Below are 26695 nucleotides of genomic sequence, written 5' to 3'. Positions count from 1 at the left end.
CATATAAACCTTTTTTTGTGGCAGAAACAAGCCTCAAAAGGTCTTGCCCTATCATTTCTGACTATCTTTGATTTTTAATACCCGAAATGAGATGACCGTATAAGGGTACGGTCCGGATGGGATTTGATACACGATCCGGTCGTGTACGACCGGCGACTGTTTCTACGTGTATTGAGCGATCAAGTGTCTCCAAAATTAATTAAAAGCAAAAGCTGCTTACAACTATCCAATGTACGGTAAAAATATTAAAAAAATCCGTCCATTCATTCAACTGTCGTGTTTTTAGTTCAAACTATTAACCAAGGCACGAATTCGTCAGTCATCTTTTAATGTACTTTTTGTATCGTCTTTGAGACATTTACGTGAATTAAGTCATCTCGAAGGAATGCAAATGTTAGGTACAGTCACGTGGATATCATTTCATCTTAGCTACAAATATGAATAAAATAAATAAAACAAATAAAAGGTAGACGACATGAACGAATCCTTTTATTATTCTAAAGAAAAATAAAAAAACAAACCAGAGCTTTAACTTTTAACCTTCAATAAAAAAGAAAAAAAATTACCCTTTGCTTGATTAAACTGCTTCGCTACTGAGACAACAGTACAATACAAACACGAAGCGATTCCCCCAGTGATATTCACCTGATATTTGCGTGAAACCAGCAACAAAACCAAAAACACGCCGGGCGAGAACATAATGACACTTCGGAATCAGACGCAGACACTGACCACTATCGGTAAAGAAACCACACAGCCAAACTGGTTTGCGTCCAGCCCAATGAATGTCTGCCAACCAAGGTTCGGGCAGCCCTTATCCATCGAGGGGCCCCTTTTTTTATTCGTCCATCGGGTATTGCAGGGATCGAATATCATATCGACCACATTTGGAATCGGTGGCTGATGATCCGATTACAGACCGGTGCGATTCTCCCTTACGAATTCCTCGACCCGAGTCGCATACCAACTCTGGTCAGTTTGGACCAAAGGAGTCCCTTTGTTGTTTGTGGGATGGTGTTCTTTCCCTTCTCATCGTCACTTTAGAGTCCCTCCGGCACCTATGCTAGCCTAGCCTGGTTTTGGCTGAATTCAGACGGGTTTTGTACATCGGAATGACAGCAGTGCGGTTTGAATTTTTGGGATCGGTTGATTAACCACCGTACAATGACCTCGTTACAGAGCCGGAGGTGTATGAAACATGTTTTGTTGTTTCCGTATTCTTACTCAAGAATAATAGTTTCTCTTGAAAACCCCTACAATATTTTCAAAATAGTTTTTTTAACAGTTTTGTCATATACCTAATTAAAGCTGCATGTAATACTTGAACAAATTTCGCAGTGTAAACTGAGGCAAAATGTAAAGCGTCTTTAATCTACGTTCAGCCAGCCACACGGTTCAGCTTGAATCGTTTACACTGGGAGGAATTTATTTATGCATAGGGATTTCGGAAGCCTGTCCTGCCCTGTTTACGGGGTCGGTAGCCCGAGGATTAAGAGCAGGAATTATTTCCGCATATAAATTGACATTGCGGGGATTTGGGGAACAACAACTAATGCCATACATATCTCCACCACACCAACTACCATGCGCACTGTGGCTGTGACCAACGGATAGAGGCATTTTTGTTGGCAAACAAAAAAAAGAAAGTAGAAAAACACTGCCTCACTGGTCGGTTTGAATGATAAGGACCCCTCCATTGGCAGAAGCTGCAGCGAAAGAAATCCGTACCGGTACCACTGTGCTCTACCGTGCACTGTGCGCGAAGCTAACAAATAGAGCGGTGACCGTGTAGGCGAGGAATTCACAAAGTAAGGACGTGTGAGAAGTAAAAAACCAACAAAAAAAAGTAGAGAAATTCAAAACCACTCCATTCCCGTCATCCGAGCTGCCAGCTTTGGCTTGTGCCAAGAGTTTACTATCATTTCTCACGATTTAGCCAGTCGGCTTTGCGCTGGTTGACCCCCGTCGGAGATCAGCGATGGATCCTTTATTTGCATGCGGCGTAGTTGTCGTTGCTGTACTTCGCTTTGGGGGTTTTCGGTTGGTCATAAATCGCTTCCAAGATCCCTGCTGTTTGCATATTCCTGGCCTTGGTCTTGGTTTGGATATGGATGTGATATGGCGTCCATGTTTCCTGTAGTGTATGTATTGTTTCTGTGATAGTCAAGGGTAGAGCAGTGAAAGGGATTCTAATGGGAAAAGTGAATGGGATTCTATAAAAATAACGAATAATCTTGAAGTAAGTAAACAAAGTTTTCATTCTCAATATCGTTTATAGGATTTCTATAACATAGTAATAAGTAATAAATTCCAGGATAGACGAACGTTTAGAAATGGTAGATTTTGAAAATAATAAAATAGTTTTTACAAGTTTATTGTAGTCAAAAATTCCAGAAGACCCAGAAGTCTTCTTGAATTTATATCAAATATTTTATTTATTTTTCCCTACTTACATAACAACCCTCAATGATGGTTCTTATATTACTCAAAATTATTGAAAAAAACATTGTTTTTTCTACGTCTCAAATTTTGAGGATGAGGGTTTTTACAAACGGAAAAATGCGGTATTAGTTCATGTCTGTTTAGCATATTTTTAAAATATGGTCGGACAAGCATATCCTTGAAATGGTTACAGAGAACCGATCACAATAAGAAACGGTTCATGACCTTCAGTATACCAGGCCAAATGCATTGAGAAAGTTCTGCAGGGAACGATTAATCAGGATATACTATTTGTTCTGATACTTATATTGATTTTGAACTAAAAAGTGACTTTTTACTTATTTAAGCATTAGTATCTCATTGAGTTGTTCTATATCGTATTAGGCCTGCTACATCATCTGACCAAATATAATCCGGACTGGTTCGATTAAACTGTACTCATAAACCGAATCGATATTTTTTCAGAAATTTTTATAAACTTCTGCATAATTTGTGTTAAGTATGAGTACGAGTGCCTTCTGCCCACTAATGTCCATTTGACAGCTTTTTGTTTACTACACGACAGAGTATTTTCTCAATTTATTAAATGGAGAAACGAAATTTGTACAAAACTTTGTGTTTGCAATGGTATCACGGCTTCGTAATAGCTGATAATGTGGCTGAAGTGTTTTGGTTAGCTTATTCTTTCCCCAACACAATTGTTTGAGTAGCATAAAGCGTTCAAAGAAAGTTGTGAAGTCGTTAAAAATCATTCCGGTGCTGATCGTTTATTGACCTCCGATACCGACGATTACGGAAGCTCATAACATCTCTTTTAATCTAATATTCAACACATTTTAGTCAATGTTTTCGATATGTAACGTGACAGAGCAATGTTTGTATCAAAAGACTTGATATTTTCTTCAAAGTCTGGAAAAGGGAATTCAACAAAAATCATTGAAGGAACTGAAGATCATCCCTGTCAGAGCATATAACAACCGTATAGACAATTAGAATAAGTATTATCATGCGGTCCGGTGGTGCATGTGATAAACGGCGCCAGTCCACACGGCCGGACCGGGTTCAAATCCCATCCGGACCGTTCCCCCGTAGCAAGGACTGACTATCCGGCTACGTGGTAAAATAAGTCTAGTAAGCCAGAAATGGCCAGCGTGACCTGTAAGGTCGTTAAGCCAAGAAGAAGAAGATTATCATGCAAATATTTCTTCGAAAGAAGCCTATTTTGAAATAGGTGATATAGGTTTGAATTAAAACATCTTAGCATAATTTAATACTACGATTAACATGCACTAGAAATAAAATGTAGCTTATACTTTATGTACAATGCACCCTGTGCGATCATTACTGTGTAGTGTTACACATTCTTAGGTAACTATTTTTTGCGCATGAATGTATAAAATGAACTTAATCGAAAACAGGTTACATTTGGTTTCCGTCCGTGTGCTCTCAATAGTGTCACTACAAATCTGTGTGCAAATTTATGGATCATTACAGCACAATTTGATCGCACGCAATAACACTAGAAAGTAATGGGGGGAAATGAGAGATCAAAAGTACGTTGTCCCCGGTGACGGTAGCAGTTCTGATTGCGACGGGAAACGCAAATCCTTTAATTGGTTTGGTCACAATTGAAAAATGTGAAAGTAATCCCAACATAACATCTTTCTCCCTACATCCCATGTCGCTGAATCTGTTTTTTTGTTTCCATTCAATGCATGGGGTGACTTGCTGGAGGAGACGCTTGAAATGGACGAAGTTGAGGTTCGGCGGAAATTGGTTCGAATTAATTCATTTCTCCCATTGTCCTTTGGTTGGTGGAGTAGAAAAGGAAGTAAAAAAAAAACAAAAGACTCATATCGATTGCTCTATTACTTCGGTCATTCCCGTTGTGTTTGGAGTGAGACTGGACTCACTGCCGCATTTGGAGCAATCAAAACATCAAACAAATCGCCCCACTATGACCATTGGCAGCGAACAAATGTTTCACCACGGTTGTTCGTGGAGGTCACAAACGAATGCTTCATTGGATTTGGGCGTAATGCTATAAAAGCAAACCTATAAACTCATAATGATACAATAAAAAACGAATAAAATTCTTCCTCCTTAGTGCGGTACGATGGAATAGATCGGGTATGCTATAGGAGAAATTTTTTGCTGGGGGTAAAATCTCCTTTGTCCCTTAATTTTCGCTCTACCATGAGACTACTTTTGTCCTAGTGAAAGCTTTTTTTCCGAACGAAACGAAGAACCATGTGAAGTGATACGATTTTTGCGGTTAAATACAGACACACACAGTATAGATATGGTAGACTCCACGTCACATGGTGGTTTTGTTGGTTAGTTAAAGCAAACCAAACTTGGATATATACACAAACCAAGTTTAGTGCAAAGTTTTGCCATATCCAAAAACGGGTAACCAATAGTGGGTTGAACTGAGTGGTAACTATTGGCCTTAACACCAACACAAGAGCTGGAAGATTTTAATGGAAAAACAATGCTTTCCCTTGGCTATGTTACGCACAACATTTCCCAACAACAAGAACAGAGTTGGGGGGTGAAAGCAAAGGTACGGATCATGCCATGCTGTTGTACTATTGCGTAGAGGTTATAGCCACAAAAACCGACTCCATTAGTACAGGGAAGCGTAAAGTTGTGGAATTTATGTTCATGCGGTTTCGTTGGCGGCTCTCGTACGCAACTACTCCGCACAAAGCGGCCATGAGGGTTTGCTAACGGTTCGGACCATCGGATACGGCACTTTATTATTGGTGTGATTAGTGAAAACTTCTTCTTCCATCAACTTGCCCATCTGTGAAACGGCCCAAGATGGTGCAGATCAATCGGTAAATGGTAGGAAAATCTTCATCCGAAGGAAACCCATCTCAAGTTGCAATCAAACCGATACGGTGTGTATTCGGGGATGCGAGTGAAGTGAATATAAAATCTTCTTTTATGGCACACGTTTACGGGCGTGTACATATGCGTGCGTTCGGTAAACCTGGAGTCTCATCAGAGTGCTTCCAGAAGCAAACCACAATCTGCATGATCCCGGTTTAAGCCGCTGCAATAACCTTGAAAACACTTTATCCGACTTTTGCTTTGGGAACGTTTTATACTGCCTGGTGCTTTTTGCAATAGCCAAGTTGGGTGGTTATTTGCCGGTGGATTTCCCATGCAGAGAGGATCAAAAAGTTGGTGCGTCCGTTGAATTCGGGGGATGGTTTGCTTCAAACCCGAGTAGCATGGGATAAGGAGCATAGCGGAAGCATACATTTGCGAAAAAATCAAACACAAACACACACTGTCACGCAGAGCCAGAGTTAACGAAAGAGGACGTGATCGGATTGTTTAAAGTTTTCTGTATAAAGTTGAAGCTCAATGATTGATTTATGGGATGACAAGGGGATCTAAAGGTTTGTCTAGAGGATTAGTTTAGCAAAAAGAGGGAAGAAGTTTGTTTTTGTGAAGTAAAAATCACTAATATTTGGAAATGTGAACGGTTCTACATACTTTTTTTTAATGCGTTCACACTTAGACATTTTTTATATTTGAGTTTTAACGTAATTTAGAAAGAAAGTGCATTTTAATTAGAATATTTGTTTTGGATACCCATAAATAGTACAATCCGTAACATTACTAGGATTTTTATCTTAGATTTTTTATCTAATAAAGTACAATGTATTCTACAAAGTTGCAGAGAAGCAAATAAAGTATTACCTAAAATATCCCAAAAGACATACAAATTTATATCAGAACTCTTATAATTGCATAGCAGTATCTACCAAATTATCAAATAAATTTAAAAAAATTGTAAAGTAGGTATCCTGCAGTTGTTTTACTTTGATTTCTTAATAAAATTGTACATTCACACTTTTACTCATATTTATTTATTCTTATAAGGGACTGTTTTTATCATCCGATGATATGGCGTACTAATAGCTTGTCTTGTCAATGAAAAATATAACAACCTAACTGTCGTTCTGGTAGCAGTTAGTGTTTTGCCTTGCCAAATAAATAAAGCATACAATCCTTTAGATACTTGATACACAAGGCTGGAGACGATGTAAACCTTTGGCAGGAAAACAAAAGGATATCATGTTAAGAAAAACATGGACAGATTTGTTACTCATCTATGCTAATCGATAATGGTTTACCTACCGTATCACAAAGGCAGGGAAGTGAGGTTAAGCAAAATTTGAACTTCAACTGTCCAACACGTTAGTTAACATGTGTCAGATATCAGCTTTACGGACGGGACATGTTGACGATAACGACGGCAGTTGTGGGTTTTGTCCCGGGACACATTTCCTCAGACAATCATTAGGCATCTATTGCGGTGCTGCTACTAAATCGATCGTCTCGAAAAAGGGGGCCAAACAGGTCTCATGATTCATGTTTATGTAAATGGAAACTGGGCTAAATAATTACCCCTTTTTACCCCCTGTACCTATCACATGCAGCTTTCACAACAAATCACAAACACCAGGAACAAGAATGGAGACGTTTTTGGTCCGAGAAGTGGTTGCTTGCTGGCAAAGCCGGATTAGCTAAGTGATTCATTTGGTCCATTTAATTGTTAATTAGTGAACCAAAGGACATTCCAGTGTGCTTTTGCTGGCACGGGCGTTGAGATGGGTAGTGTTACATGTGTAAAACATTCGCCTGTCGTCGGTATTTCTTCGCAAGGGGTTTGCATTGGAATCTGCAACGATATCTAGCAATTTATTGCATTCGGGGGGATTTATCCGAGTTGCATAGTTATGCAAAGTTACAGAATTTCATCAATAAGATTGAGTCGGAAGGAATTCAACGAATAAGCCTTCGTGAGATTTCTGCTCGATATCTTAAAGCTTGTATTGAATTTCGAATCGAAAGGGATTAAAGATACCTTGTTTGACGCGTTAAGCAGTAAGTCACAATATTAACACTCTCAACATGTTAACTACATCGAACTCCGAAACGAAACCCTTAAAGTCCCAAAAGACACAAAAAGTAAGGGTTTCATTTTTTTTAATTTTATCAAAATTCGTGCACCCAGCTCTGAATATCCATAGCCTGTATGGGGCTTTCTTCCATTTTTTCCGTTCGCGCCTTGTACGAGAAAAGGGATTTATGTAAATAATCAGCGAAGGTAAACAGGGTGTGAGAACTCCCCATCAGGCACATTCTGCGTGCATTGTCACTGTGTACAAACGCCAACCCTGCATGATTCGGAAGGTTTCATGACACTCCATTAACGTAGAACCGTCTGGTATTCTCGAGCTATTCCGCGGGCTTGGATGGAAGGCAGAGGGAACGTGTACCAGAGAGGTGTGGCTAGGGCGTAGCTGTGAGCAGTTGGAGCAGCGTAAGGAAAGCAAACTTCGTTCACCAACTCACCTGTACTCGTGATTCAGTGAGACCGATCCGCATGGCGATCTCCTCACGCATGAAGATGTCCGGGTAGTGCGTCTTGGAGAAGCAGCGCTCCAGCTCGTTCAGCTGCGCCGGTGTGAAGCGTGTTCGGTGTCGTTTCTGTTTTGCACCATGTTTGTCAGCATTCTGGTGGAGAGTAAGCAAAGTCGTTCACCTTTACGGGCAGTGGCGGTCGGATGCTGTTGGCAGCTCCGACCGGAAACGTTGGAAGATTGGAGTTTCCCCCCGTATAGCTACATTTACCTGATCTTGGTGGATGTTGTGTGGTTCACACAGTGACCCGGCACCGGAACCGCCGCCTGTTCCGCCCGTACCGCCACCGGCACCACCAGCATTACCACCGGCGCCACTGTTGACGTGCAACCGGTTGCCGTTGCTGTCGGCGGTGGCAGAATTGGGTACCTGGCCGAATCCGGTCGCACCGTGCAGGGACGTGAGGCCCGACTTCGGCAGATCGCACTCCTTCGGACCTGTGGGCGGGTAGAAATGGTAAACTGTTAACCATTACTCGATTGAACTGATTCAGTGTTGTGTATTGAGTGATAATTTTATGGACATTGATATTAAAAGTAATGAAGGAAGGAATATACCTAATGACATAGAGTCCGTAATATAACCATAGAAACATATATGTTATGTGAATTTTTTTTTAGAATATAGATAAGAACTTGGGTATAAAGTAGAAGAATTGAAATGAATAGTTTTTATGTCCTGTCACAATAAGTAAACGCAAAATAATTTTTCAACTATCGTTCAACTATAGTTTCACCAGGCCTTTACAATTTTTCACACATTTGAAACGATTTGTTTCGCATTTAAATAACTGTTTGCTATGTTCACAATTGTCCGAAATTAGTATTAGGGAATTAGTATTAGTAAATTGTACGCATTATCTGAATTTTTATCTATTCAGTATTATATAAACAGAAACTTAAATTGGAAATTCATGAAATGATTTCAGACGTTTTAAATTTTTTCTAAAATTAATTCATTAGATTTTGTTTCGAGGTTTAATTTAATATGTTAGTACAATGTAAGAAGTTCTTGAAATACAATGTAAGTAACTCACAGAGTTATAAAAATAAATGAAATTAGTAATGTTAATATTAGAATCTCAATATTAATTGAATGTATGTTATTGGTAATTGGTTCAACACACCTATCTCTTAAAGGTCTCTCTAAAGGAATTTCTTAGGCATACATGTACATTCTAAAAATAAATATCACATATGCCGAAGATAAAAGTTACCAGATAGTTCGATTACGTTCGAATCACGTTGTATTTCAATTGCTTTATCATCTGAAAGTACTTATTGCAGCTGATATATATGAAAACATAAATAGATTTTTCCATTTTATAATATGCAGTAATTACAAATTACACAACCAGCTCCTCAATTTACGTTCGTTATTTGTATTGCTTGGACCAGCAATTCTTATACCCTCAGACAACCAATTGTTGACTGTTGCGTTTGTTTTTCGATAGAGCATTACTTTAAAAGCTTCCAACATTTGCCCACGATCTACATGAGCTCACCGAAATCAGCCAACAAGTACTTGTGATCCCGTTTGTCAGCTTTGTCCGGTCCCTGGGCAACAGCAATCTGGCAAATGCCAACACTGTCCATCAACTTTACACCGTTTACGTCAGGGTCCTATCGTTGGACGGATGGCCGGAGCAACAATTTTTACCCGGTAGCCGCGTGGAACAGTTTTTTAAACGAACTCATGTCACATCTCATCACACCCTGTTGACAGTTTGAACGGATGATGCCGAAGCTGGTGAAGGTGGTGGATCGTTCAAATCCATTTCGATCCATTCTGACAGTTTTGTGAGAGCGGGTGTGTGTGTGTGTGTTTTTTTCTTACTTTGGCCTCTTCTGTTCGTTTGTCCTTGCTACGCCACGCTACGATGAGCGTTCCATCAAAACCTGCCATGGTCCGGTGGGGCTTATTCGTGGAAGCGACGTATCAGAAACACTTTTATGCTACTCTTCATATGCAGGTGTTAATTTTAACACATCTATACGATTTTGGCTACCGTTTTTGTGGTGCAGTTTGTCAGCGCATGTGAGCGCCTCTATATTCCCTAGTATCCCTCTGCGCACCGTACCGGGTACGGATCGTGTACGAAAGTTTGGTTAGAAAACTTGAGAGATTGACACGCTGGATCAAATCAGGCATGCAGATGCCAGTGGAATTGAGGTAAGAGACGTAGAAACACACACTGCATTCTCAAGACAAACCAGCATTACACAGTGGAAACATGAGAAATAAATACAAGAAGCAAAGTGGCACCTTTGGCTAACGCTTCTGAGCAGCCACGCTTCACCTGTAAGCTCCATATGAAGACTTGTGTGCCAGGCTCCTGGCAGCAAGAATATCGTTTCGATCCCACAAAACGTGTAAAAAGCAGTGCATCGATGAAGAATCGAGAGGTTTTCTCTTCACCAAGTGATCTTCACCATAGAGTTGATACTTTTAACAAGCAGCACACAAAACGATCGCTTCTGTTCCCACTGTTTTCTTTTATGTGGTCGATTAGCTATTGGGAGGGAGTTAGTCTACACCATAACATGCTGATACTGTTGCTGCTGTCCAAGTCTCAGCCAGTGTTCATTTCATCGTAAAGTATCTGTGGAATGCGTCAATATGGAATCGGTGCAACCTTCCAACGCAGACATAGTACATAGTTGGGGGGAAAAAACGGGAGCGAAAAAATGTTCATTCATGCGTACGAACCACACGCAGCGTAATGAGTTATTAGGGTTTGATTGGTACGCTTTTATGACGATGTTAAACGGCTGTGTGTTTGGGGAAGATGTTTAGCAACGGCAACGTGAGATGAATCGATGTATTGATTGATGCATTAGTTTTTGAATGGAAAGTGACACGGTTCGAATTAGCGGCTTTCGTGCGAGTGTGAAGATTTATAGCTATTTTTATTGTATCAATGCCGGGAACCATATCGGGGAGTTATTTTAGGACGGTTGATAAACACGGATGCTAATATTGCTTTACTTCACACTTTTACTTTTCTGGTTATGGGATACGGAAAAAACAACGAGAATATCCCGAAGCAAGACAAGCTCATTAAATGAGCATGAGAATTTTTGAGAGATTGAAAATTTTGAAATTGGCGAAGCCATCGTAGGAATTCAAATCGATGAGAGAGAACTAGGCCCTCACTTACTCTTTTATGCCATCTCTTTTTCATAGAAACAAATCTCTTCCTTGATTGGTGTGCTCTGTGGCGGATTAATCTTTGGGCGAAGTGGGTGGCCACCGGGAGCTTCACCGGTCAATGATCCTGTGCCTACAAAGATCCAAAATCCAGAGCAAATAGGCATTCTCCGTCTCCCGAGAGTCTTGCGGCAAGAGCAGTGTTATACACAGGTATAGGTGATCCCAGAAAGGTTGTACAGTGCAATGTGAAGGGTAGTAACATGCTATCACAGTACTCTACATTACTACTGTTATGTTGTTGAATGTTATAAATTCTATAATTTATAGTATAGAGTATACATACGTAGCAGGCACCACACTTGTTACTGGGGGTATCTACATAAATGCTCCACAGGCAACGTTGCCAAAAACGCGAAGATACAAGTTCACATCGACAACTCTAGTCCAGGAGGCCCCAACTATCACCCCGCCTCGCCTCTGTGGAGTTTTATTCACCGCTGGGAATGGTATTTCAAGGGAATTGAAATATCTTGACGAACAACTTTCGTTGAGTATGCTTAAGATACATCGTGGAGGATAGAGATCTAGAGAAGTTTATATTATCTATCAGATACAAAATCGAATCGGTTGTGTATTTAGATTGAATATATTAGAACAATTAAGTTTTTAAACTACCGTCGGTCAAATAAAGATCCTATGCTGAGATTATTTGGAGCAGACCAGATCAACTCTCCTTACGAACGATTCCTTACGAACTCTAGATCATGTTAGATCAACTGCGAACCCCGAATGGTGCAAATATGCAATGACAGCAGACAAGATTGTTGCAAATATCAAATCGAGAGATGTATTATATAGTACTGGAGTTTCTCCATTTCTTTATCCAATGTTCCTTGCAAGAATTGGCAGATGATGATGATAATGTGTAGTGTAGATATTACTCCTTATAAGTTCGTTACATTCCGTAATTCCGAAGCATTGCAATTGGCTCCGAAACTACTATGTATTCCGGTATTTCAACGACAGTGTCGAAGTTGGTCGTGTATTCAGAATCTTTGCGTATACTGATTTTAAAGTAGGCAACATGTGCTTCACACACAAAATTTGTATTTAACCTGTATCTAATAAGATTTCCAATTCGATGAAATTCTTTGCTAGACGAAAATGATATTATAATAATAGCAAAAGATTATGACCCGAAGAAGCCCCCCAAATGGTATCTAGTAAATTTTGTGTGTCAAAAGTAATTAGTTTCTAGTAAGAAAGATCAAACGAAGTGTTGATCGTGTTATTTTCCGTTTAAGAAAATATAAGTTTGAATTGAAGTAAGGAAATCTTATTTCATACTTCTATATTCTTGTTTTTTTGATCATTATTAGTTGATCATTATTTGAGCAAAAAAAAATCAAATTCAGCGAGCTTAAACAACTTAAAGTATACCCTGCCCTGTACAAACCATGCAAACTGCTCCGATCAAACCTGGGAAGGTCATTTAATCACTAATCTAACCCTAAACTTGGATGCGGCCGCAATTCTTCAGTAGCTTGAAAACTCTTTCCACTTTATTGCTCGCATCCATGACCCCTACAGTCAACTTCCATCAACCTCGACCCACTGACGGCTCCCAAGGGTCTATTTCATTTTGAATTATGAAGGCCTTTCCGTGTGCGTCTGGCGTTGTTTCGTTCGGGTTGCGTGAAACTGTGGCAGCCTACCGCACGTAAATGGGAAACCATGACAACAAACGCCTGTTACCAGGACTATCAGGAACCGTTTGACAGGGATGCTGCAAGTACGCGAAGCGGCTGTCCCGACACCACCCAGACTGCAAGTGAGGCGGCATTAAAGAAAGGAACAGGAGCAGGCGCAAAATCTCGCCACCTCTCCAGCATCACGCTCGCGCATGGATCGATATAATTAATGTGAAGAAAAAATATGAATTCTCTCCGCAAGGGTGTTCTTGTTGGATGCTGGAACGTAAACCAGTTTCTTGCTCTGTTGGTGTTGTTGTCCGATGGAACATAAGGGATAATAAATATTTAAAGGTCGACCGTCATCTGTGTTTGATGAAGGAAAATATAAAAATAAAACCCGGTACAGTTCGGCTTGGATGCATAAATGATAATAGTGGTCTCTATCTTCGAAGGCACTTAATTTTTAGATAAAAAGAAAAAATACAGCAAAAACGTATGTGTACACTAGCTTTAAATAGAACTCTTATCCCTTTTGTGCCACTTGTCACAATGAACCACTCACACTACACGTGCACTAATGAATTGCAAAGTGGCACTAATGTGTGTAAGCTTTGACATTTTTGTACGAAACTAATGCACTTTGCCAATTTCCGTTTCGTTGTAGGGTAACCGAAAATCGAACCACGCCTGCATGGGTCGGAAAGCGGTGTCTCCACGGAAAGGGAAGCTGCTCGTTTTCACTACGAACACTTCTGTTTTACGCCTGCAATGAAGTGCAATTTGCCACAATTCATCGAAAAATCGATTTCAAGTCCTTCCAGGGACGGTGATCCGATAAGTGTCGACGCAGAAACAACGGCGGAATGGGAAATGCGACAAAATGGTACCGAGTTTTTCATGACCGTTTGCTTCAACGGATGGTGGTGTGACGTTGGTTGAAAGCAATCGCATCCAATCCATGTCGATCGATAGTAGCACACGGTACGCGACTACAATCGTGTTGGAGACTCGCGACAACGACACGTACAACCGAAACTCAACCACCATCGCTTCCCCATTCTGATCGTCATACACGTTACACGGCATAGTGAGACGTGCAGCAGAATTCATGGTAAAACGTGGCTTGGGTACCGTCCCGTCTGCACTGCCCCGGGCGCGTTTCGAGCGCGTGTAAATAGGTTTTAATAAAATTAAATTAAACATTATCACCATTTCATTCTCGATTCTGCTCCATTGTCACAGTCTTTTAGTGGTGCCATTTGTGCCGAAGGACGCATACTGATGCTGCCGACGATGGGGAACGATTTTGGGGATCTTGGTTATGGGACGAAATGGACGATTCTGGTAAGGACATTCCCGTGCCAGGTACGCGTGAAAAGGGCGTATCTTATTTAAATGTCCATTCACCGGTGGCAATTTTGTGTTACACTGCAAATGGATCGAAATGTGCACTTGGAAATTGGAAATGGTTTGGAGTTTTTTTTGAGTAGGCTACGAACGATCGTAGCTTCTGGGATATCACAAGAAAGTGACCGGCATGTAGTTTACGTTTCAAAACATAACGAATAAAACCTAATTTTATAGTACACTCTGTCGGAAGCTACCTACTTTACAATGCTAAAGTTCTTTTATTGATGGAAAATTTGTTACTTGTCATGAAATTACAAATTAATTTTATTACATAAAAGAGTACTATAAGTGTAACATATTTAGTTAATGTTTTAAATTTCGTAAGAGGAAGTAAATAAATATTTAAAAAACATAACAAATACAAAATATGATTTGTCACGTTAAAGCATGAGCTGCATTAAACATTAGGTAAGGAAGGAAAAAAACGGATAGTAATAATCTGCAATGCAGTACGAACGATGGCACACGTTTATATTCCACCCAGGCACCTGTATTCAATTATGGCGCATCAATTAAACGTTCATAATTTCAATTGTTTACCACTTTTAATTGCGATACCATTAATTATCAATTTTATGAACACAAATTTACACAACGCTTAAAGTAACCGCTTCGAAAGCGTTTAAGCATTGGTACACTTTTAATGTAACTACAGGCGACCCACGAGTAGTTATAAAGAGCACTCTTTTACACGGCCCTAGAGTGAGACCTCGACCGTGGGAGAGTGTGTGTGTGTGTAATGAAGCGTGCGGTTTGGGAATTCGATTGGGACCCACACACGTAGAGAAGCCCTTTCGTTCCCCGTTAGTGGACCTAATGATCTCGATTAAGCTTCTTGTTTTTTTTTTTGTTTTGGTCAACCATTCCCATCACCATCGTTCAGGCTGATGGTTCTTTTATGCTTTACGATTATCCCGCGTGTGCAGTGTAGAGTAGTGTGGTGCATAATGCATGGACGCTAATGTGCCATAAATTATGCGTATCTGAGCCTTATGTTGCAATGAAACTAGAGCGCACACAAATTTTCACTGTGATCGTTTCGCGATGTATGCAAATTTTCGATAGTATCGCGGTCGTTGCCGCGTTGCTGTAGTGCGCGTATTCCACACATTTGTCCGTAGTTTATGAGGTGAGAATTTAATTTATCATACGGAGGATATTGCGTGTAAGGTATTGAATGTTGGATTAGCGTTTGGGTACAGTGTGTATATCGCAGTCGAAACGATTACTATCGCTAAACAAGCGATCGGCTTTGTGTAGTGTGAGTGTTAAACGATATCGTTAGAATTAAGTGATACGATAAATTGGAATTGTTGCACAATCGCCCATCCTTTCATTTTAGCAACAAGAAATATATTTTTTATATTTATTCCATTCCAGCGAAATGTGTTTAAAAAATTTATATATTTTTATACGTTCTTATTTCATTTTCCTTAACCTTCAAATGCATTGCACTTTACTTGTGCTGGTTGAAGTTATATTTGTTGTTGATAATGGCTACATTGTGACCGCCATGAGCAATAGCTGACTTAACTATTCAACCATGTAACATCCATTGTTCCTCAGGACAAAGGGACAGTGACAGAATCTGACTTATAATTAAAACATGTAGAGTGATGGTCATTGAAATGATCGTATGGTATAACTCAATATATTTTTATATGTTTGATTTTAGCTCAGTTATGTTGAGTTAAGTTTTAGAGATTTTTTCTGATGGTGGTAGCTGATGTAGAACTTTCATGTAATTAAACGCAAGACATTATTTTATTTACATATTTCAACATATGCAAGCATGTAACGGTAGGCCAAAGTATCCAAATATGTGTCGTAAATTGGCATTTTGGCAACCATAAGGCATTTTAAAGTCCAGTCCACACGGCCGGACCGGGTTCAAATCCCATCCGGACCGTTCCACCGTAGCAAGGACTGACTATCCGGCTACGTGGTAAAATAAGTCTAGTAAGCCAGAAATGGCCGGCGTGACCTGTAAGGTCGTTAAGCCAAGAAGAAGAAGGCATTTTAAAAAAGAACGAATTTAATAATGAATCATTGTGACATACATATTGCGGTCTATATTTTTAAAAATTAGTTAATATTAAGATACAATAACCATATATAGTCATGTGATTTTTCTTTTCAATGAGCACACATGTACTTAGAAAAGATTAAATTTCCATTCAGGTAAAAAGTGCCCATTTTCACAATACAGGTGAAATAAAAATTGTACCAAAGTATTTTGCAAGATAAATTTAAGAATTTGTTTAAGAAGTAAGACAGGGGGAAAATGTTTCCTTCATAAAAATTGCATTGCGATAACAGATTGAACTTATTTCAATAACTGCCACTGTATTTTGAACTAAGACGGCACTGTCTGTCTAAGAGAAGGATCTATTCTAAACAATAATTCTATATGTTCTAACCTGTAAAATCAAGTATTCAGTAAGTTTCTAGGTTTAGGTTGCTTCTTATTATATTTAAATATTTTCGGAGTTACTTTTTTGAGAAGAAACTGATATTAGCTCGTTCGCCGTACTAAGACAACATACAAATTGTTTGTTAAATATGTTCACTGAAATTTCGGCTCATGAACAAGACATATGTATTGGTTGTTAACGATTATATACACAAAACAGAAACCATATTTATTGCATGCTGTTTTTAGAGAAACTATTACATAGCAAACAACGTACAACGAGTACATTACACTGAATTCTTTTACTCATGTAAACTCACCACCCAATCCGGCTGCGTTGAGATTGTTCAGCATATTTGCTGAGAAGTTTCGTATCGATAGCGCCGACAGTTTGACCGTTTGTGTTCCAGCGATGGAATTCGTTGATTAGCATAAAGGAAAACTCTCTCGTTCCGCTGTCGAACACATTGTTGCACTGTTTCGAAGCTTATTATGATGCTGTTTGTGTTTCTTCTATCGGAAGCACCTCCACTTATCCTGTCCGTTCGTTATCCACGTTATTTGCTCGTATACTTAAGTTGCACTAGAAGCTCAATTATGTTTCATCTCAAGGTAAAGTCGACCGCCTTAAGATAGACGTTGCGAAGCGATGTTTGTTCGGTAAAGAATTTTCCGTTCAAAACGTTCACGACACTTTGCACCACTCACATCACATTCCGCAGGCTAAAGTCGTTGGAATTGGATCACTATCCTTTCCTTTTATTCCTTATGGAGGGTTTTAACACGCACGCAAACTTTCCTAAGCAGCTCTTCGTGCCCGATGCGTACAGCCAATTGAGTAAACAAAAAAAAAACTTGACGCGAAGAAACTAAACGACAAAGTTAAAAACAAAAACACACTTACAGTGCACAATTTGCGTAATAAAAACCAAAAAAAAAAAGCACAACACTAGCAGCTCTCAGGCTTCGATCACAAACACATACACGCGCTATGCACACTCGCTGGTGCTTGACGCCGTGCCAGCACACTTCTCACGCTTATTAATTAGGCTTTATTAATTAAATAAGTAAGTAACAAATTAAATTCATTACGACGGACTGGAGGAGCAAATTATTTATCAAAACTCGGCTCGCCACTCGCCCCAGGAATGGTTCGCTGCTCGTAGAAAGGTGTTGGTGGTGGTGCGAACCCAAGTTTGCGAATGATTGCGATCGTAGTGCAGTGGCTGGTTAAGCTGATGCTGGTTTTGTCTTGCCAGAATTGCGTCATGCACACACACACGCGCATACACACACAAGCACATACACGCACGAGCCACGGACAGAAGACGAGCTGGTCGGGCGTCGTCCGGATTGAGTCTGACGGGATTCTAGTCCGGCGACAAATCTCGATGCTCGAAAAGTCGCCTTACGATCTTCGTGTATCAGATTGAGGGCAGGGCGACAAGCGTGTGTGCACGAGAGCAACAGAGATAACCGTGTGTGTTACAAGCTCCGGGAATCAAGATGAGAGCATAACGAAGAAAAAAGGGTGTGAAAACGGAAGCGAGGAGCGAAGGGTAAGCTAAGGGTTGTTTTGTGCACCCTGTGGGGTGAGCCACGGAAAGTCACGACGAAAAAAAAAAACACTAGTAAAAAGAAAACACACGAAATGCGCGCTTAGCGTAGCGGAAGAAACATGCGATTTATATTTTCAAAAAATTCAAACGTTCGCACGGGTGAGAGTGTATGTAGTAAGCGCGGTGCCTGTCAACAAAGGATTGAATCGCAGCATCAATCTCGCGTGTCCATTGCTACGGAATGGTGTGCTTTTTCTCGCACCGTTAGTGTGTGTTGTCGGTTTTCGCTCTCACTCTCACCACGTTGGAACAGTGGTTTGGAATCATTTAATAGGCGTAGCTACAGTGTATCGTGTGAGCGAAATAGCGCGAGAACGTTAGTAAGCTATGAATTGGCTGCATCAGAACGGGACAACCAGTTTGAACGCTCGCTCTTCACGCTCACAGCATCCTTTTGAGCTGGTGCGACTGCGCAACGTATCAAGCTCGCGAGAGTAGTGTTTTTCTGCAAGTGCATCGATTTAAAGTTTTTTTTTAGTTCACCAAAAAGTGCATTTCGTTTTCCGTCCTGCCTAACAGCACTGTGATGGTCCCGCAAAGGGACCAAAGTGTGTGGAGCATGGTGGTTTGTTTTTTTTTGTCGGTGCCACTGTCATCACGACTTTATTCGTTCGTGGAGCGCAGAAAAATGAGCTCATCGTATGGGTTTTTGGTAGCATTTCCGTTTGCTTATGGGTGCTTTTTTTTCTTTTGCTGCATCACATTTCTGCAGCAGCAACAATAGCACCATCATCATCACCATCATCATCATCAGCTTGCAGGCTATAGCGGTCTTTTGTGGGGTTTGTTTTTTGTTTTTGTTCTGGCTCTTAGCGTTGGTATTTCTTTTTGCAAATCCTTGCGCTATTTCATTTCAAGCAAAGAGAGAGATATGTGTGTGTGTGTGTGAGTAGGTATCTTTTTTGTGTAGTTTTATTTTATTGCATTTGCTGGTGGAGCCTTTTCATTGCCCTTTTTCGTTGCATCCATTCATGCAACCGGGCTTGATGGGTACCGAGCGAATAAAACATCCCGGAATGGGGAGAGCAAAGCTCGTCCACATCACCACTATCGTTCGTTCGTGCACGGGTGGGGTGTGAGATTGGCAACCATACATCGGGAACGCACCAGTACCGGTGTCCGGAACGGGTTTGACGTGAGTGATGATGCAAATATCTTTTTCCTGCCACTGGGCCCGGGGAAACCGTTTTTCTTTTCCACCCTTGACGGTACTCGGTGTTTGCCGCTCTTTCGGGGGCCATTTTTCAACCCGCCTGGTGTTCTCCACTGCACGGGCACACCGAGAGAAGGCGATTACGAAGCGAAGGAGATACCATTTCCCACCATTCGCTTGGGGGGTTTGTGCTGTTTGGTCGTGGGGTTTTGAACTGGCAAAGGATCAACAGATATCCTCTGGACGATGGAGTGTACACCCACGTTGGGCTAACGGTGTCGGTTGGAACTCAGCAAAAAAAAGGAAGAAGGAAACACATAAAATGGTAGCACTAAGCCACACATTTGTGAAAGCCCTTACAATTTTAATGTCACGTGACGATGGGAGGTAGTTTCGTCAAATAGTTTTATGTTCGATTTTAATACCGCTGCAGTGTGAATGAATTTTAGAGCGAAATGTTACAGCGATCGGAAATCTCTGTCGGGGTATGTGCCAACGGCAATAGATACATGGCAGTTGGAAACGTTCATCAACATTTTTTCTAACCTTGGATTGAATTTTAGAACTTTTGTTGAGTCATATGTAAAAAAGAGACTTTTTCTGTTAATTGTTTTTTTTTTCGGTAATTTCTATGAATTTTACGTATTTCTTATGTTAGAGTTTGTTATAGGGTTTTGTTTATCTCATTCTGCGACAATTCGGTTGTTATGTTTTTTGTGCTTCAAATTACCGGCAAGAATCATATCGATGAACATGTCAATTGTGTCGTCGAAAACACTTTAAAATACAATTATATAATTGATGTTTAGCTGAAATAAAAACCTTTTTGTAGTACTAAGTTTAAAAGGTTCAATTTAGACAATAATATTGAGTCGTCCACCAAGAGAATAGAGATGAAATTTCTCTTTGTATTGTACGCGGTGCTATGAAAGTATGCTTTTGTCTTTGATCTAATACGCAGAAAGAACAGGATCGAATATCAGCTAAAATTTTTTGAAAATATATTCATTCCTGTTAGTCGAGCTTGGTTAAATATCAGAACATGTAGTAAAATATTTCAAGTAAAGTATTAAAAATAAATAAATCGTTATGATAACAAATAAGAAGAAAAAATCGGACAAGAAAAAGTTATAGTTTGATAAATTGTAACAATTTTCACAACTTTTAAACACGCATTTTATTTTCATTCGTAACAAAATGTAAAATGAAAATAAATAATACATTCGTTAAACACCTTACACAGTGAAGGTGTAAAATATGCTAAAGATGAAAAACAATAAGAAAACACAGTAAGAATGTTCCCATTTATGCGAAACATTACTTATTCAAATTTGCTTCCGCTCGTAAATCACGGTGTATGTAAGACTAGATCCAAAAAGCGCCGAAAGCATCTATTACGAAAACCGATGCACAACAGCATTTCCACACATCTCACGTACATACATTTTCCCTGATACACACACATACACAAAACTTGGAAAAAGTTCAAGTATGCAGTTCAAGTCGAGTCCTGGTCCCGGCCTGCAGGTTCCCGAAACACATTACGAGAGCAATCCACAATCCGCCACGTATTTAGTTTCGATGGCCATTCGGCGATCAGCGGTGATTTATGTTTTTTATCATTCGGCTTACCCATTCGGGCTAGGAGTATCGGCTTCCGGCCATCGACTATGGCCACCTTCACCAATGCCAGCAATGGAAGGCGGAAAAATGCACACAAAACAGAAAAAAGAAAGAACAATAGTAGGGAAAATGGCATGAAACCACCCATTTACCTTGCACGGCACGAGCGGCCAAAACGCGTACAAACATTCGACCAAATAAATGCTTCCATGGTCAGGTTCGTGGTGAAACAAATCAGTCTCACGTTGGGGGGTTTTTTGAAAACCATTTTCAGTTCATTCTTTTCGCCATGTTTGCCGACTGAAGTTTAAATGCAAAATACCATAAAATGAAGTGAACGAAACCAAAACACGCTTGCACACACACACACACACACGATCGGACGATCTTCAGCGTTATCATTTCGTTCGAGGGAAAATTGTAAAAAAGGAGAAGAAAAAGCCGTATTGCGAAAAGAGAAAAAAGGACTAAACCAACTCTCAGTGAGTGGAATGGAAATTGCACCAGACCGTTATAGGAGAAGCAGAAAGAAGTAAACGAGGAAGGGGCCGGAATGAAAAGCACTAAAGCGCAGTTAGCGCAGTTCCGTAGTGGTAAGGATTTTCGCAGGGATTTGGCGCGTTCGGAAAAATTGTCGTTTTGAATGTATATTACCGCATTAATGCTTAGGTTGAAACCAGAGCATGGATTTACTATGGCGCTTTGCTAGGCAGACTGGTGGCCGAAGCCAACGGTGTCCTTGGCACGGTGGGTGGTACGGTGCCGCACTTATCAGCCCGAGGGGCTAGCAATTGACGTGCGGCTAAGTGACAAAATCCCGCTGCAGTGAACGCAACATTCACTGGGGTGTGCCATTGGCTTTTGGCGGGACGGTTGGACTATCTGCGATGCACCTAAATCCTTTCATCCTGGCGACGAAACTCAATGTTTTAATGTTTTTTTCTTTGTTTGTTTTGCAAACCACAACCAACAACCAGCGAGCAATGCTATTGGAATGCACACCATTCCACGCCTAAATATCATAAGGTGTTTTTGGCTTGTGGTTAGAATCGGAAAGGTTTCTTTGCGTGCTGTGCAATAAAATGCACACAAAAAGCTCGCTTTTGGTGAATATGGTTTATTTTTTGTTATTTTAAATATGTTGTCAGGTTGCATTTCGTTTTGGTAAATGTTCTTTGTTTGTGGCATTGAAAAAAAAACGAGTTCCAACTGTGTGAAAAGTAGCAGCATCGGTTGAAAAGTGAGGTTGTGTGAGGAACTGAAAGCAAATAATCATCATTTGTTGCTGTTGGTGCTAAAAGTGCGAAATATGTATATTTTTTGGTGAATTGTTTGCTGACTTTTAAGAGTTGTTTTAAAATGTTTTGATGTTGCTGCTGTTTTTTTGTAAATAATCAAAATACATTATAACACATTAAACAATTTGTTCGTATGATAGTTATTATGCTCTTATGCGTATGCTTCAAAGTTTATTAGATTACAATCGAAATCGTTTGTATAGTAAAGAAAATAATTGTTCTAATTATTTGTTTTTGGTTATAAAAATTATCCTATATATTTCAAATATTTGCGAAAAAACAACACAAGCTTTTGTTTGTATGTAAAGCATTTACATATCCTTTAAAAAGATTCAGATGTTATTTATTATAATCCAAGAGAGATTTGCATTGTACTTTGTAGGCGTGTTTCATACTTTTGAAATTAAAAAATAAAATTGTTATACGACACTATTAAAAATCATTAACCAATGCTGACCAGACTAAATTTTCAGGATATTTCAACTTTATAAAAAGCATTATTTTATCAATATGGCCAGGGCGTATCTAATAAAAAAAAGAAAAAAAAAATTATTTCAAAGTGATTATTGAAAAAAAAATTGAGAAGACGGCAGTTCGCATCTTTGTTTTATTCATGTTTAATTATTACGGCTTTTAGCCTCAAAAGGCTTAAGTGTTTACAAATTTCACAAAGTATTTCCTCCAAGGTAGTTTGCATGATCCACGGCATACTCGGTAGTAAACATGGGTAATTTTACTTCAGTTGTCAATTTAAATCGAAATTCTAGTACATAACAGTTTAAATTTCCTTACATTTGAGCAGCAAGTTTTACACATAATTAATTATTCATCAAATAAGCAATAAGGAAACAAAATTATCTACATCTTCCAATCATCCATTTAAAGTTGAAAAACATTTAGAATTGGTTCCAACTTTATCGCTTCGACTCGAAATATTTCTAATGTATAAACCTCACATGATCGGAATAAACAGATTTTTTCCTATTTTCAAATTAATTGATTGAAAATATTCGAAGGAAGGACATTACCTTGAAAAACATGAAAAATGCCACATTTATAAGCCGGAATAATTAAGGACCAGGGGCGGCCCGGAGGTGCATTTGATAAACGGCGCCAGTCCACACGGCCGGACCGGGTGCAAAACCCATCCGGACCGTCCCTCCGTAGCAAGCACTGACTATCCGGCTACGTGGTATAATAAGTCTAGTAAGCCAGAAATGGCCGGCGTGACCTGTAAGGTCGTCAAAGCCAAGAAGAGAGAATTAAGGTTCAAAATTGTCCGATCCGGAATCCGGTATAACAGAGTTTTGAACTCAGACCGGAGATGGACCATTGTCGATTATGCTGCTTGGCGCTGTAGTCGACAAACATTTAGAAGTGTTACAACACAAAAAAGGGTGAATAAATATTAACAATTATCTTGTTCGCGATTATGGAAAAGAACAGAATTGATTACAATGCATCAATGCGGTTAGGTTTAACAATAAATAAAACTAAATATGGAATATTAACTAAGGTCTTAGCTCTAACATCCACTTTCTTATTCTTTGATGCTTTTGTTTAACTGTATGTATAGACATGAATAAATAAACAAATCCTGGCCGTCCCTACGCTAATAAAAATAGATAAATAAATAAACAAATTCAAACAGTATTCAAACAAGCAAACAAAAAGTTGTTGAAGTAAGTAGAATTTCTATTTACCACCCAGTGCTGTACGATCGGTTTACTCGGATCGATTAAGTTTACTCGTCATATTAGAATTAGAAACAAACTAGTGTAGTTCAAACGATTGGCGGACGGTTATTGGTGTGATTTAATTTAGCTGCTAATCCAAGCGTATCGTTCACAGGAATAACACTCCCGACCAGATCACGAGTGTTTCCCGTGTTGCAAGGTAGCGTAGCAACTTTACGCCCCAGGTGCCGTGCCCATACACGTTCGAATGGCTTTGTACGGTACACCACCGGGCACCGGCACTATTTGGTCAAAGATAACCCTCCCTACCATGTACCCAACGCTTTGCGACGCTTTTTACCATGCCATGGTTGGATGATCGACTCACGATCGGTAGCATTTGGTCGACACAAATGTTTCCCGGCGCACCGGGGTAGGGCAAGAGTAGGGCTGTGTGTGTAAACATGGGCCGTTTTTTGTGGTGAGACATGGCTACTCAAGATGGAAGCTGTGTTCCAAGCGCCATGTTTGGTTCGATCGCGCAAAAATACAATTATCGTTCATTAGCACCTATAGCCCGAGATGGGTCGGTTTTTTTTCGGGAAATGTGTCGCACCGATCATCGTCTGTTTTCAGGCGCACAATGGAAAGTTTCGTATCAGCCAAGACGCCCCAAGGTGTGTTTGATAAAACTAGTTGGTTTGTATTTTATCGTTCATCTTTGACGCATGTGCCAGACCGTCTCAAAAATACCGCATTTTTGAATGCTTAGATCTTAGCCCAAAAATAGCAAAAGCTTCACCGTTCAGTAGTAACTCAAAATTCGCACTCTACTGGAACCGACCAAAGCAAACTAATTCGTTTTGGGAGTAGAATGTTGTTTGCTTTTTTTGGTTCCAAAAAAAAGTGTCAATGTTCGGAAGGCTTCCCGATGCCATCTGCTTCGTGAACACCACGTGCAATTAAGCAAAGCTGCGAAAAATCGAATGGATTTTTCCACTCGCTAAGAGTTTGACATTTTTGAGCAACGTATGGAATTACTGATTTTATCATATTTGGCTACATGTTTTTTCGATTTAAATGTTTGGTGTCTGAGGTAAAAAGCTAATTTTATTTCGTAAAAAAATGGTTTACAGCATAGAGAATTAAGTGCTACGAAAATCTTGTATTAATTATTACATCTATCAGCTATGTTACATTTGCTTGCGCAGGTACAGGTTATTTGTGTTTTGCGGAAGACTTTAAAATATTTCATATCCTGTCATTCAACCTACCTATTTTTCCTTTGGAGTACTTAAGCTTAGAGTCAAGACGACAGGCTTACCTTCGCCTATAATCTTGACTTTCTGGTCTACTGGGAATTAGTTATCAAAGGTCTTGAAACTTGCCGGAAAGAATTCATATGTTTTTTTAGACTATTTAAGCTCACGTGCAAGGTGCAGTATTTTTGGGTGATCTGGTCTCTGTCGGCGGACCGGAGGTGGAGATGATAGCGACGTCGGTCTGTACACGCTGGGACCAACACGATCAAATCGCATTCGGAGCCCCTGGACGCAGGATTGATTATCCTGCTTCGGATAAATAAAGTCAAAGAAAGCCTGTAATGACAGGCCCAAAACCTCTTCCTGAGGTTGTAATGCCACAAAATAAGAAAAAGGCCTCTTTCAAAAAAATAAGACAAAATAAGAAAAAGGAATAAGATGTATACTGATTAGAATTATGTTTAATAGAACTTGTAGAGAGAGCCATTCATAAATAAAGATTCATACCAACCATGAGTTAACGCAATACAGATTTATGATTCTCTGAAGAGTCATGAATCTTCATAACATTGATTTAGCAGCATTTATTCAGTTTAAAGATTCATCAACATTCATGTAAATTCTATAGACCAAATGTGGAAGAATTGGATAAAGTAATCAAATTCTTGGGAACCACTTTACTTTCACAAGATCCTTACATGATCTCGCTTATTTCTCCCAATAGAGCGTAAGGATCTTCTATTGTGTGTCTTTAGTTCGTTGTGCGTTCTTTTTGAAAAGTTCCGTTGCCTCTTATCACTGCAACCTATTATCCACTACATTGTGTTCACATACATTTTAATTATTAGAAAAAAACATAAAAGCAGTTTTCTGTTCAGTAGTCCAACTACTGTTTATTGATCCTTGACACATATTTGGAGTCAGCGCATTGAAGCAATTTAAAGAGCGGCTGAGCGATTTGATATCAGAATCCTTCTCTGTAGACCCACCGATCTAGGTCCAGATTATCCTACGCCATGCCTTCTTGTGGAACTCCTGCCACTGCATTGGTAGTGAGACGTTCGAGAGCTCAGTGCCTGTTCGTGTGGTGTTTGATCTGCAACGCAATCGATGTATGTACCTACGAGTCTAAAGAAACGAGGAATAATCCAGGTTGCTCGTTTTAGCACTATTTTTGGTCTGTCAGTTTACTTAAATGAGTACGCAAGTACTCATCACGTAACTTAAATTAATTTGAGGTAAGATTAAATAAATATAATGTACGATTTACTTTTTAAGCCAGTCAAACAGACAATTTATGATACGTAAGCGAGTAATGAACACTTAATTTACATTCATTTTTTGCAATAAATTAACACAAAAAAGTAAGAATGATGATGGAAATAATCGAAAGGATCAACTCATCAAAGATGGGGAATAAAATGCTTGTAAGGATTTTGAAAGAAATCGAATCGAGTTTCCAAAATTTATCTGGCTTGTCAATAACGTAACACATAACACTAGT

The 26695-nt window shown here is 39.6% G+C and overlaps 1 protein-coding gene across 4 annotated transcripts in view; it reads right to left on the bottom strand.

Annotated features, from left to right (window-relative positions):
• The window catches only part of LOC125768875 (homeobox protein orthopedia), a 38498-nt gene extending 20013 nt beyond the window's left edge, over window positions 1-18485 (bottom strand). Inside the window, exons 1-3 of one of the 4 annotated variants that reach the window (XM_049437129.1) lie at window positions 16881-18485; window positions 8101-8351; window positions 7822-7983 (exon numbers count right to left, since the gene is read on the bottom strand). In XM_049437129.1, coding sequence (XP_049293086.1) covers window positions 7822-7983; window positions 8101-8351; window positions 16881-16914 — 447 coding nt within the window. In that variant the 5' untranslated portion in view covers window positions 16915-18485. The remainder of the gene's footprint in view (window positions 1-7821; window positions 7984-8100; window positions 8352-16880) is intronic. The other 3 variants (XM_049437133.1, XM_049437131.1, XM_049437130.1) reach the window with 3 other exon arrangements.
• Window positions 18486-26695: the final 8210 nt, after the last annotated feature.

This window comes from Anopheles funestus, chromosome 3RL (genome assembly GCF_943734845.2).
Source record: "Anopheles funestus chromosome 3RL, idAnoFuneDA-416_04, whole genome shotgun sequence".
Lineage (NCBI taxonomy): Eukaryota > Metazoa > Arthropoda > Insecta > Diptera > Culicidae > Anopheles > Anopheles funestus.
The sequence above is the reverse complement of the archived record's forward strand: the minus strand, read 5'-3'. Positions and strand labels throughout refer to the sequence as shown.